We start from the raw sequence: 13,300 nt of genomic DNA, 5'->3' as shown, positions 1-13,300 counted from the left end.
ACAGCAATGACAACCCGTCCGCGCGCAATGTCGGGGACTATTCCCTCCATGGAGTCTGCACATGATGAGCTCAAGGAGAACACCACCATCACCGGTGAGCTCGATCGCTATCATAGGCCCGTCTCGACGCTGACGCGGCGCCCTTGCAGTGCTCGGGGCATCTGGGGATCTGGCAAAGAAGAAAGTAAGTGATCGCCTGTCGTCGCAACGGTGTGATCAGCAGCTATCGTACCGTGGTAACACGGTTATCGGTCTGCGCTGAACCTCTGAGTCTGGATAGTCCATGCAGCCCTGAATGTGTATATGTTCGAGCGTGGGCAACGCGCAGCAGCGGCAACGGGCTCTGATCCTGCCTTAACACAAGCGCTTGCTGTCGTATTGATTCATGACGCGTGCTCGAGGAGTGATTGAGTACACGATCGCTCTCGATTGGAAGCATGGAAGCCAGGATTTTTACGTTGGTCTGGGCTAATGCCAGTGCGCAGCTAAGCTGAAGTCTACCATCTACTCAGATCGTCATGTTTTTGATTCAGTGGACTATATGCTCATCATGATCCCGCTTACTGATCGCGGTCTATGCAGACATATCCCGCATTATTTGGGCTTTACCGTATGGGCTTCCTGCCCAAGGGTGTTCACATTGTGGGCTATGCGCGCACGAAGATGGATGCGGCCGAGTACCACAAGCGCATCACATCATATATCAAGAATCCTGATAACGACCCCGAAGTGTCTGCTAAGCTGGAGGAATTCAAGAACCTGTCGACATATATCTCCGGTGGATATGAGGACTCGCCCTCGTTCGCAAACCTCAACAAGAGCCTTGAGAAGATCGAGTCTGGTTACCAAGGCAAGGAGCGCAACCGTGTCTTTTACCTTGCCCTCCCTCCCAGCGTCTTCATCCCCGTCGCACAGCACTTGAAGGAGCAATGCTACGTCACCCCCGATGTTGGCAAGTGCCGCATCATCGTCGAGAAGCCGTTCGGAAAGGACCTCGAGTCCTCGCGCGAACTCTTGAGCTCGCTCAAGCAGCACTGGACTGAGGACGAGACTTTCCGGATTGACCACTACCTCGGCAAGGAGATGGTCAAGAACCTACTCGTACTCCGGTTTGCCAACGTGGCGTTGAACGCTTTCTGGGACAAGAACTCCATTAGTAACGTCCAGATCACGTTCAAGGAGCCGTTCGGTACTGAGGGTCGTGGTGGCTACTTCGACGAATTTGGTATCATCCGTGACATCCTCCAGAACCGTGCGTGCGCTGCCCGCTGCATCCTCGGCGTCGCTGACACGGTCTATCTATAGACTTGCTACAGGTGCTCAGCATCCTCACGATGGAGCGGCCCGTGTCCTTCGCCTCAGAGGACATCCGTGACGAGAAGGTGCGGACTGTGTCCCCATCTTCTCACACGCGCCGCTCACCTGCCTCTGGCACAGGTCAAAGTACTCCGTGCCATCCCTCCCGTCGAGCGCAGCGACACGCTGCTTGGGCAGTACGTCGGTGCCAATGGCAAGCCCGGCTACTTTGACGACGACACCGTCCCGCACAATTCGGTCTGCCCTACATACGCAGCGACGACGCTTTGGATCCACAACCCGCGGTGGGAGGGCGTGCCGTTCATCCTCAAGGCTGGAAAGGGTTTGTCGGATTACTTAGGCTACGTCTGAGACCGATACTGATGTGATTACAGCTCTGAACGAGGCGAAGGTGGAGGTTCGAGTACAATTCAAGGACGTCACCCAGGGCATCTTCAAGGACATCTCGCGTAATGAGCTCGTGATCCGCATCCAGCCGTCCGAGGCGGTCTACCTGAAGCTCAACACGAAGACACCTGGCCTGAACACACGCGCGATCCCGACCGAGATGGACCTCACGTACAAGCGGCGCTTCACCGAGGCGAAGATTCCAGAAGCATACGAATCGCTCATCCTCGACGCATTAAAAGGCGACCACTCGAACTTTGTGCGAGACGACGAACTCGACGTTGCGTGGAAGGTGGGTTAACTACATCCGCTCCGTCGTTCGCATAGATGCAGACGACTGATTATCACCGCATAGATCTTTACCCCCATCCTGCACTGGATAGAAGGTCGGAATGGACCGTCGCCCAAGCCAGTACCCTACCCGTACGGCTCGCGTGGCCCGAAAGAGCTCGACCCCTTCATCACCAAGTACGGTTACAAGCGGACCGTGCCCGACTAGTGAGTCCCCAGCCTTCGCGGCGGCGCTGCACACTCCTAACCCGTCCCCCCCTCTTCTTGTTACTACTCGTAATGTCGCACAGCGAGTGGCCGGTCACGAACGTGGCGATGCTGTGAGCGCAGGTTCCGGAGAAGTAACGTAATGACGCGGGGTCGCTGTAGGATTTCGACAGGACGACAGGCAAGGGAAGCGAAGACAAAGCAGAGCTGTTAATAGATCTTGTTGTATGCGCATTGCTGTATTCAAGCTGTACCGTTCGAAGGCCAAATTTGTTCGGCGCGTGTGAGGGTCCGCGCAGTTGGCGCAACGGGGTACTTGGAATGCTTACTCGAGTGTGCATTGAAGGACGCATGTGGGCGGCGGTTTCGGGACCATCTCAGGCGTGATGAATCTTGCCATCGCGAAGCCTAGACAGATCTAGCGTTGCAGATCACGGTAACCTTCACTGCGATCTTTGCAGATTACACTTGGAGTTCGGAACGAGACAAGGCGAGCACTCTGTAAGTACTCTCGTTACTACGGATGTACTTCGACGCTGTTCTTTTCTGCAACTGAGACAGACCCTTGTTTCAGCCTTCAGATGATCAATTCCCTCGACGGACGCCACACGCGTCAAGCTTAAGTTCGTCTGGCATGGCTGTGTGATCTGTGGTACACCTAAGGTTTATCCATTCCCATTTTTATATCGGCGTCTTACCAGTCGGGTAGGTGCTGCCTCGCGCCGTTGATGGTCAGATGAATTGCTTTCTTCCATTGCAGTTTGCCGGAAACCACCTCCATTCTGCTTTAAGGAGCGATTGTATCATTGTTCTTCGCGCACTGCATTCGCATGTCCTGCCAACCGTTAAAACATCTCTTCAGAAGGTTAGCTAGCACCCTAGCATATTACCCCATGTCCTTCCCACTGGGCCTTAACGGCACAGGAGATGTAGATGCACTCAGGCAGTAAGTAATCCATCGCATCTCTGCATCTGTCGATGTCCCTGAACCTTGCATCGAGCTTGATGATGTCGCAATACCTCTATGTGTCCGCTGCAGGTCTGCTAGCCCATCTCTACCGTCTATCACCGACTAACTCACAAGATGTGGCACTCAGTGTTGTGTGGCTATGACTACCTGGTCACTTTCCAGCACGAAGTACAATATTTTTGGAGCACAGACTTTACGGGCGGCGCAGCCCTATTTTATGTGATCAGATATTGTGCTCTCTTGACTATCATGACAACTGGCTTGAAGTTGTCGCCATGGCCCAGTATCCTGGTGAGTGCACTAGTGGTTTTGAATGGTAGTCATCTGGCGCTCATTGCCGTTAGAGGTAATTTGCGACCTTCTCTACTTTTGAGTTGGTGCTTACAGCAGAATCAAGCTGTGAGGTCATCATCAAGATCGAGATGGCTCTGAACATGATCTTGCTATGCAGTGCGGCGTGTGCGTGAAAACTCGTGTTTTCCCCCTGGTTTGTATATAGGATTTGACTGTCTTTCCGTGGCCAGACTATGCTGCACTCCGCGTATACGCCATCTTCGAGCAGCAGAAAGTGTGGTTCCTTGCCACCCTTGCTATCGGGATGATTAATCCAATCTGCTGTCTGGTGAGTATATTTGAATGCATCTAATAGGATGATTCTTGAACCCTTGATTTTCAGTATATTTTCGTGAGATCATCTTCCAACTATTTCAAGCTTCCTGTTCCAGCAGGAGGATGCAGCGTCACCACGTTCGTTGATAGTACTGGGTATGAGCTACTCATTTTACTGTGAATCGGACCTCCGCTTACGTTCGATGACAGATGTGGGTACTTTTGACACATGGCTGGAGAAGCAGGAAATATGTAACTGTCCTTTCAGACATGATCGGTGGCAGAGCGACCTCAATAGGGCTAGATGGATTGGTGTTTTGCTTCACCTGGTGGAAGACGAGGTCAATCAGGCCTTCCACCATTGTAGCAATTCTAAACAGAGATAGTGAGTGTTGTGAGCTAACGATTGCATTCGAAACACTAACAAACTTTAGGCTCGATCTACTTCGGGTGAGCTTCACGTGAATTTATTGTACTAGCCGAGCTTGACGATTTCTCTCAGTGCTCTCTTCCTCACAAATTTCGTCAGCCTAGTAACATTATGGCATACGTGGAAGGCATGTAGTACTATATTCCTTACCAATTTACTGCTCACTTCAATTCACCTAATAGTTCATCGAACCCGTATCAACTTGGATCGCTGTGTAAGAAATTATCTCACATATGCGCAACACCAACTCACTGTTTTTCAGAATGACTGCAACGTTAACTTCCCATTTCATCCTTGACCTTCGGAAGGTCGCGGCTAGGGAGGATGGGGAGGAGTTCTCAGAGCGCGAAGATATCGCGATGTTGTCATTCAGCGAAGAGACCACAGACTCTTTCCCCAGGACGCCGCCGGCGACGGCAGTCGTGCTTGATGATATCGTTTAATTACGGCGTTCACTTTGGGATATGAGAGATGGAACTAATCAGCTATGAGTCGCGCCGGTCCTAACATGCACGATGCCGCATGCCTCCCCTAACATCTTCCGGGGCGCCCTCAGGAATGCATGGGTTTTAGGCCCAGGAGACTGCGGTGCGGTGCCTATGCGACCGAAAGATTGCAACGCTGGAAGAACGCATCTAACTCTTGACAGTTGATCAAGCTGCGAAATCAATGGGCCTGTGCTACTGTAAGCTATTTTTTCACCCTTCGAAAAGTTCTTGCTCGCTTCCTCATCTTCCAAAAGCACCAGTTTTGAGCCTTTCCGCGTTGCAAGCTTGCGCGGTGAGCCTTATGACTATCGCAGGACGCTCATGGCTCCAACCAAGTACATGCGCCGAGGTGCGGGAACAGCGCCTGTGCGACCAATACATCGACTAAAAGTGCCGCTATCATTACAAGGCGCAGTCAGTGGCACACTCCACAGATTCATTACACAGGCTTTATATGGTCTCGTCAACCTCTAAATGTGATCCATCGCCAGTACTTTGTGGTCTGGTTTTGCTCGCGATATTCGCGATGTTCACGACTGTGGATGGGCGGTCGGGAACAAACACTCTCATCAACGAGTGCTTGGGCTTTGCGCCGGCTAATCGATGCATAGTTGGGCAGCCTGGACAGCTCTTGTCTCTCTGTCAAACAGAGTTAGGCGTGCACTGTCACAGAGTATGAAACACAGGTACATTCACCCTTGACCTGGCGCCCACATCACATTGGCTTCTGGCATCAAATCCACCTCCTGCAACACTGCCTGTGCCGGCCCTGGGTAAGTACTACATACTTCCACGGACATTGACGCTAGCGCCGTCTAAAAGCGGATTCAATTTGCCCCCGCCGCAGCCTGCTCGTGACGGTGGCGGAACAGGAGCAATGGCGTATCGCCCGTATGAGTAACTTCTCCAGGGACGATAGAATTTCCGGGCACGCCCGTCTCTTTGTTCCATACCATTCTCACTAGGCGGTCCCAACAGTACGGAAGATGTTGACGTTGACAATGACAAAGTGAGGCGGTAAGCAGTCTGCGGCCATGTGTCTTCCGGAAAACCTAAGCACGCCCAACCAGTCTGGTGACGTCGCAGTACCTCCATGCATCGACTGCAGGTGTTCGTCGATGTCAATTAACATGTAATTAGCTGATGATCTAGTATTGTGCGGCCATAACTACTTGATCACCTTCCAGCACGAAGTCGAATACTATTGGTGCGCCGGCCGTGGGCGCAGTGCGATCTTGTTCTACATCATCAGATACTGCACCCTTTTGACCATCGTGACAACGGGTCTCAAGTTGCCGCCGTGGCATAATGTCCTAGTGGGTGAGATCTCTGTTCCATTTCAGCATGGCGATCGGGTGTCAACTAGTACAGCCAGAGGTAAGCAAGAGCAATGTCCGTCTCCGTCGGGGTTAACATCCCGGTCTGGCCGTGAGATTATCATCAAGTCCGAGACGGGGCTCAATATGATCCCTTAATGCGGCGTAGCGTGTGTGAGCACTTGCAATTGTGCGATGCGCGAATGAGAGTTCACTTGACATGGTCTAGATGTTGCGGCCGCTGCGCTGAGGACATACGTCATATCTGAGCAACGCAAGGCAGCCTTCGCGCTTACGCTCGTTGTTGGCTTGATTCATCCACTGTTTTGTCTTGTCAGCATTGCGGCCATTGACAGTGTGATGAGGCACCATGAACGGACCTGAGTACATAACCTATGCGTCACTTTTCGAGTTGAAGGTCGTTGTCGTTGAGGAGGGACATCGAGGGCCAACCGTTGCCGCGGCCCGAGCGAGGATATCGCTTAAGTTGTGGCACGGACTGCAGCTGCATCCGCTGTTCTTGTGTGCGGATGGAAAGCACACACCCGCCAAAGCTTATTCGAAGTTAGGAAAAGCTGAACGAGGGTCCTGCTTGATCCCGCAGCGTGAAAAGCACCCACGTGTATCATATACAGCATTGACCTGTGAACATGAGTCGTTGCGAGTTGGATAACCCTTGTTTTTCCTTCGTTAGCAGTCACATATTTTCGCATTGCCTCGCGACTACGCGCAGAGACGCACCCCGTGTCTCTCAGGACAACCATCATCGATTGTTCGTGAAGCTCTCTACCCAAGCCCAAGTAGCGATGGAAATGCGTGAGGGTACAACAGAAAATCGAACGAGCGCTGAAACTCCAGAACACACATAGCTGAGATGTGGGACACATTAGCCGCAATACGGCAGTAGTATGACAATTAAACTCCACCTCCCCCCACTCACTGACCCTCCGCAGACACAAAGTCCGTGTCTTCTCCTAGTCTCCACCATTGCCTACCCTCTATCCACCCTTCCATCCACCCACACCGCGGCCGGCCATGTGCGGCGCGCCCCTCACTCCCTAGGGTGCAGGAGCAGCGCCTGCGCGACGAACACGGCGAGCAGCGTACCGGCGAACGCGTACGGCCCGACGGACGAGAACAGCGCGCGGATCAGCAGACGACGCAGCCACCAGAGAACCACCTGCAGGCGGGACGCGGAGGCGTAAGAACGGGCCCTTGGGAAGCGGAGACAAGCGCGGGTCAAAATTAGGTCTCGTGCGGGGCGCAGAAAACGGGACCGATGTGTATGCGTGTGTGTATGCGTGTGTGTGTGAATGTATGTGCGTATAATGAAAGCGCGCGGGCGCGGGGAGGTGTGTGTGTGTGTGTGTGTGGTGTGCCGTGCACAAAGAAGAGCGACTCACCATTGGCTCTGCAGCTGCTCTATCCAGTGTACGACCAGCCGCAGGCGCAGGCGCGGCGAGCGGATCGGGAGCAACTTCGTGCGTTCTTGCTCGTCGATCGGGAGCAGCTGTGCGCAACCGTGCCCCAACAACAACAATAGCAACAACGAAAAAAAAACAAGAGAGCCGCGTCAGCATCCAGGCCCCCTTTCCGCGCGAGAGCCAGGGAAGAGGGGGAGGGAGAGGGAAGCGAGGGGAGAGGGAGAGGGAAGCGAGGGGAGAGGGAGAGGGAGAGAAAGAAAGACCGCTCACCGCGCCCATCCAAAAGCTGAACGTCGCCAGGTCCTGCGGCATCGGCACGTACGCCGTGCTCAGCTGGTGCACGACCCACGGCGTGCCGTCGCGCAGCTCCCGCAGGAACGCGTGGCACTTGGCCATCAGCTCCGCGTTCGTCGGCAGCGCCGCGGGGTCGCGCCCGCGCCCGCGCACCGCGGCGGGCGCTGCTGATTCTGGCACCGCAGCGGGCGTTGCTGAATCCGGCACCGTGGCGGGCGCTGCTGAATCCGGCACCGCAGCGGGCGCCGCTGAATCCGGCACGGTAGCTGGCGCCGCGACGGGGTCGGGCTGCTCGGCGTCCTCCGGCCAGTCGTCGACGCGCTCGACGCGCGCGACGGCGTACCCGTCGAGGGTGCCGCGCTCGACGATGCGGAAGCGCCACGCGCCCCACGTCTCGACGACGCTGCGCCCGTCGGGCAGCATCTGCACGTTGCGGATCTCGAGCATCGTGCCGTACTCGTGGCCGGTGGTGGCGGTGGTGGTGGCGCGCGGGGGCGGGACCATGCCGAACTGGCGGGGGTTCGCTTGGAGGCAGCGGCGGAGCATGAGACGGTATCTGTGCGTGGGGGTGAGTGAGTGTGGGGAGGGGAGGGGAGATGGAGTGTGTGAGGGGGGAGGGGGGGGGCGCACCTCGGTTCGAAGATGTGGAGGATGGTGGGCATGCCGGGGAAGCTGAGCTGGCAGACGAAGACGGGCGTGTCCAGGCGCGCGTCGCGCTCTTCCGCTTCGAGGATCGCTCTCCGTTCTTCGTACGCTTCCGGAAAGGCCCTGAGGACTGCGAGCCATGGTCAGCGCTGCATTCTAAGCGAGCAGCGTCCCCCGGGACACGCGGGCGGCGCAGATATAGTCCACTCACTGAGCGCGAGGACGACCTTGTTGCAGGGGTGGTCCTGGAAGTATGCGTAGTCGGGGAGCTCTTGGCGGCATAGCGGGCATGCATTGCTGTGGTCGAGGGCACGGTGCAGGCAGGCGGCACAGAACGTCTGAAGGGGGGGGCACACGCATCAGCCATGCATCCTTCACGAGCAAGCCGCGGGCACATCGCCGATTGCCTCCGTAGATCCGCACATATACCCAAACGGCTTGAAAGGTGCCAATAACTCTCAAGCGAGCGCCTCAAGGAAGCGCGGCATCCACCCGACCGTAAAAAAAAGGTTGGGCAACGCGCAGCACAGACGGGGACTGTGCGCGGCATCTGGCTAGCTTGACCACCTGCCCGTAGCCGGGCGGCTATTTCCTTGAGGACGCAGCCACCCAACAACTGTGGCGTTGGTTACCACTTTGCCACCGGAGTGGAGGCAAAGGCAGCAACCATCGGCGAACGCGACCGCCGCCACCCGGACACCCTTCTGACACTCACATGTTGGCACGGCGTCGTGACGGGCTGGAGGAACAGACAAAAGCATATCTGGCACGACATCTCCGCCATGAGCTCCTTCTGGAAGCGCGCACTGGGGTCCTGCGGCGGCGCGTCGGCGCCACCGCGAGTGCGCCTGCGGCGTTTGCGGGGGCGGGGGGACGGCGAGCGTGTGCGCGAGCGGGCGCGGGCGCGCGGGCGTTGGGCCGGCGCCAAGGAATCGGGCCGATCGTGATCGGTGGTGGTCCTACTGGCGCCCACATCATCCGAGTCTGCGGGTGGACCGCTGTCGTGGTACAAACCGTGGGTGGGGTCCTCTTGCTCCGGCTCCGGCTCGGAGTCGGCGTCGTCGTCGTCGTATGCGGGCACGCGCGCGCGGGGCCCGGGCTCGCGGGGGAACCACGACTGGGCGCGCTTGACGAGGGTGAGGAGCTTGTTTGTGGTAACGTCGACGCGCGCCGGGGCGGGGAGAGCGGAGACGGGGGCCGTGGGGATAACGCCCGCCCCGGCGTCCGGGTGCGGGGCGGTGGATGCGCTGGTGCATGTGGGGAGCGGGCAGCGGACGGTGGTGGGTGTGGGGGAGCCGGAGCGCGGGCGGACGTGCTCTGCGCAGACGGTGTGGCCGCAGCGGAGGGTGAGGGGGGCTGTGAGGAGGCGCGGGGGGGAGCAGAGGGGGCAGCGGAGGAGGGGCAGGAGGTGGGCGGGGGCGAGGGGCATGGCGGGCGTGTGCTCGGGGGCAGAGTCAGGAACCAGGGGCTGAGGGGGGACGGGCGCAGATGGGGGAGGGTGCGCCGGAGCGGGATCAGGGGGGGGAGAGGGGCTAGCGGGTGTGCTAGAAGAGGCGGATGCAGTTGGCGGGAGGGAGGGAGGGACGGGGCGAGGGCTGGAAGACGGGCGGGCAGGAGGGGACGATGACGCCGGCGATGGGGAGGGCGGCGCGGGGCGTGTATCGGCGGGGCATGCAGCACTTGCACGGGAGCACGCAGCCTGGCCGCGGGCGACCGAGGGCTCAGGCGATCGATGGCCCGGCGGCGATCGTGGGCACCTGCGATCTGTTGCGCGCGTGTCGCCTGCGTCCGCTCCTCCAGCTGCACCCCTGCCCTGATCGTCGCCCCCGCCCGCCCCGTCGCTCTCTCCACGTCGCTCCGCCTCTCCCCACCCCGAGCTGCCCGCTCCCCCCTCACCACCCTGTGCGCGCGCGCATCCTGCGTTCATCCAGCCGTCGCTCTCGTGGTCGTGGTCGAGAGCAAACAAGACGGGGCAGACAGACCGGCCCTCCCCGCCATCGCCATCTGCTGCGTTGGCGGTCGGGGTACCAATTCGCGCTGTCAGCAAACCATTCAACATCGTCCGACAGGCGCCCGGCGCCATCGTTGATCGAATGGCATTCCCCGCAGCCGATCTTTGCCAGTGGTCATCCTCCTTTCTCACCGGACTCGGGCTTGTTCTTCTGCCAGCCGTCCGTTTGTGCAAGTGCTCCTGCCCTGCCCTGCGCACACGCAGCAGACATCGCGCGCCCCTAGGCCGAGCCTGCAGGCCCCATGAGGACCCGCCGCACTGAGCCACCACCGGAGTTGCCACCGTGACAGTCTACGCCTGCCCTCGCACGCTTGTGCGCCTATGTGGCACGGCATCGAGACCACCTGTCACCCTCCCCTGCTTGGCGCGCGATGAGATCCCCAATCGCCCTTGAATCTCCTCCACATCGCACGTCTAATTCCTCCCTACGATGGCCGCGCGCCGTCCACGCGGTCCCGGGTGCAGAACTGCACAACCTATTCCCGCATCCGGCCCCGCCGGCCCGCAAACACGTCGCCGCGGTCAGTCTGACCCATCTCGGTTCTCCAACTCGCGCAGCGCGCTGCGTAGGCTGCTCGTCATCGCATCGAGATAAGTAGTCGATATCTGCATCCGCACGCAAGTCGCCTCCGCATCCCAGTCGGAGCCCCGCGCACGTCCGGAGCGCCTGCCGATGCTGTAGCCTCATTCCTGTATCTCGATGCCCTGCGGGCTCCGTGTCTACTCGATGCGCCGCCGTGCCATCGGTGTCGGTAATGCCCACACCATGGCCATTGGCGAGCGAAAGCCAGATACGCGAGACGCAATACGCAATGCACGCACTTGAATGTCCACTGCAGCCGCGCAGGCGACGTGCCAATCATGCCATGTCCGTTCCCTCGGCCCACTGAAAGTGAACGAGGATGGGGACGTGCCCCACAGCCTGGCCACCAGCCGTCGTCGTCATCCGCTCCCGCGAGTGCTTCCACGGGGCTTCTGCGCTGCTTGCGCACCTGCGGTTGCCCCTTGTGGCATCGACGTCGACGTCCGTGTGCCCCAGATGGGCAGGGCCGTTTCCCATGGCGGCTCTCACGCCGTCACCATAGGACATGGTAAACATAGCCTCGGAGCGCCCCAGGTGTGAGCGTGAGCTGCTGCCCCATGAGGTTCAGGTCGAGATAGGCGCACTCTCCGGATATCAGGGGGGGTGTCTAATATTTCGTCCGCGCCCACCGCGGAGAGCTCAAAGGGGACCACTGAGTACGTCTGCCGCCAACCACAATACCAACATCCTCCATCCATCGCCGGGTTGGCGCTGATGGGTGATCCCTCCCTGTTTCACCGCCATCAGCGCGCCGCACGACGTCTTCGATGTTCGATAGGGACGGCGCTCCGCGGTGGCTTACAGCAGTGTTCTAAGTATGAGGGCTCGCGGCGTTCTTGCGAGGCTCGAGGAATCCCGGCATCTGGTGGCGGCCGCGCTTTCCGTTGGATTCCAGACGTCGTAGCAGACGTGCCCGTCGTTGCGTCATCGCGTCGTGGAGGTGGGTCGCGCGTCCGCAGACGGCGACGGCGACTCGCTCTGCGCGGCAGTCCATGACACGCCGATCGACCCGTTGCGCCCCCAGAGTGCTCGCACGTGCCTCCGCGTTCTATGCGAAGACGCGGTCTGCTGGCCGACGCGGCGCGCCGTTCGATGCGCGTAGTGTGTCTACACATCGGTCATATTCGGGTTTTGACGGCGCGTTTCGTGTGCACGTCACCGCACATTGGAGGGGGGAGTCATCGCAGCCACGCATAACAAAATACCGATATCAAAATTATGCGTCCGTTCACGCTCGTGCTGGCCTGCCATTGGCTCGACCTGTGCGCGAGCGGACGAGATCCTCGTGTTCAATTGTTTGAGTAACGGCGAATGAGCGGCCGTAGTCAATATATTGGTCTACCGCACAAGAACGCGTCAACGCGTCTAGGTAGATTGGAATATCTAGAGAGGGTGAGGTGACCAAGGAAGTAAGGGTCGTGGCGTCTCCCGCTTGGTCACGCCCCACAAGCGAGATTATAATTGCGAAGGTGAGGCGCGGGTGAATATATTCAGATCATGTCTGGGATCCCCATTTCCTTTCCTCCCAGGCCCTAGGCTGACGTTGACACTCCCCCCCCCTCCCCTCCCCACACACACATCGCCGTCGCCATTGCGCAACCGATCGCGCCGAGGACATAGCAGAAGAGGAAGCCATCGAACACGATGTCGCGCTGTGTGGTCCAATCCACTCTCGCATCTCATTTGAAGGCTCAGATCGCCGTTCGCATCCCTGCAAGCATCAGGCCACTCTTCCACGACCGCGCCTCGCCGGACCGCACGCGGCCGACTAGGGAGGTACATCGCAGGGTTGCCCTGATGCTCGCCTAGCGGCCGTGTCTCTCCCCCTCACCCACCCACCCCGGCGCCGCCTATCGCGCCACCCATCGCGCGCACCTAGTGCCTAACAGGCCCGCGTCGCGAGCGTCGTGCGGTGTGTCAAATTCAAATGGGCCTCCTCCTCGTCCACCACGCCTTCGCGCGGCGCTACACGGTCTGACGTCTAGCCTGGACCTCGCAGTGTGGCGCTGCGCACACACGGCAGGCGGCAGCCTGCAGACGGGCGTGCGCCGCCGTTGGAGCCCTGTTCCCCGCGCGCGCATAGACCCCTAAGACACAATCTTGCCGAGCGCACTATGCGCCGCGCGGCTGCTGCAGGGCACGTCTCGCGGTGTGCATCGCGGAAATAGCAGGGCTGCGCGCGCGCGGAGCCTTAGGTATACAGACCGGGTGCGACATGTGCGACATGTGGCTTGTGGCTTGCGGCTTGCGGCTCGTGAATATTCTAGGCCTAATTCTGGTCACCCGAGTCTTCTTGGCAACCATCAATTTGAACCGTCAAAATTCGCG

General features: G+C 58.8%; 3 protein-coding genes across 3 annotated transcripts; 2 read left to right on the top strand and 1 right to left on the bottom strand.

Moving 5' to 3' along the window:
• Positions 1-6: 6 nt before the first annotated feature.
• Positions 7-2,319, top strand: POSPLADRAFT_1147327 (hypothetical protein; the record flags this gene model as incomplete). The annotated part of the gene is made up of 8 exons (XM_024486050.1): positions 7-94; positions 150-184; positions 583-1,252; positions 1,306-1,382; positions 1,438-1,639; positions 1,692-1,996; positions 2,060-2,202; positions 2,286-2,319. The coding sequence occupies 8 exons, from the start codon at positions 7-9 to the stop codon at positions 2,317-2,319; spliced, it is 1,554 nt and encodes a 517-aa protein (XP_024337187.1).
• Positions 2,320-3,095: 776 nt separating this feature from the next.
• Positions 3,096-4,654, top strand: POSPLADRAFT_1148604 (hypothetical protein; the record flags this gene model as incomplete). Its single annotated transcript, XM_024486201.1, has 7 exons — positions 3,096-3,148; positions 3,381-3,463; positions 3,560-3,631; positions 3,697-3,794; positions 3,849-3,937; positions 4,027-4,166; positions 4,431-4,654. The coding sequence occupies 7 exons, from the start codon at positions 3,096-3,098 to the stop codon at positions 4,652-4,654; spliced, it is 759 nt and encodes a 252-aa protein (XP_024337186.1).
• Positions 4,655-5,162: 508 nt separating this feature from the next.
• On the bottom strand, positions 5,163-11,479 carry POSPLADRAFT_1047841 (hypothetical protein; the record flags this gene model as incomplete). The annotated part of the gene is made up of 14 exons (XM_024479373.1): positions 5,163-5,338; positions 5,488-5,660; positions 5,752-5,801; positions 5,872-6,012; positions 6,274-6,408; positions 6,561-6,657; positions 6,757-6,801; positions 6,956-7,073; positions 7,123-7,195; positions 7,419-7,437; positions 10,136-10,415; positions 10,522-10,579; positions 10,922-11,210; positions 11,382-11,479. 14 exons carry the CDS (start codon positions 11,477-11,479, stop codon positions 5,163-5,165), a joined length of 1,752 nt encoding a protein of 583 aa, XP_024337185.1.
• Between the last annotated feature and the right edge of the window lie 1,821 nt (positions 11,480-13,300).

Source organism: Postia placenta, assembly GCF_002117355.1.
Source record: "Postia placenta MAD-698-R-SB12 unplaced genomic scaffold POSPLAscaffold_10, whole genome shotgun sequence".
Lineage (NCBI taxonomy): Eukaryota > Fungi > Basidiomycota > Agaricomycetes > Polyporales > Adustoporiaceae > Rhodonia > Rhodonia placenta.
This window is presented reverse-complemented; position numbering and strand designations above follow the sequence as displayed.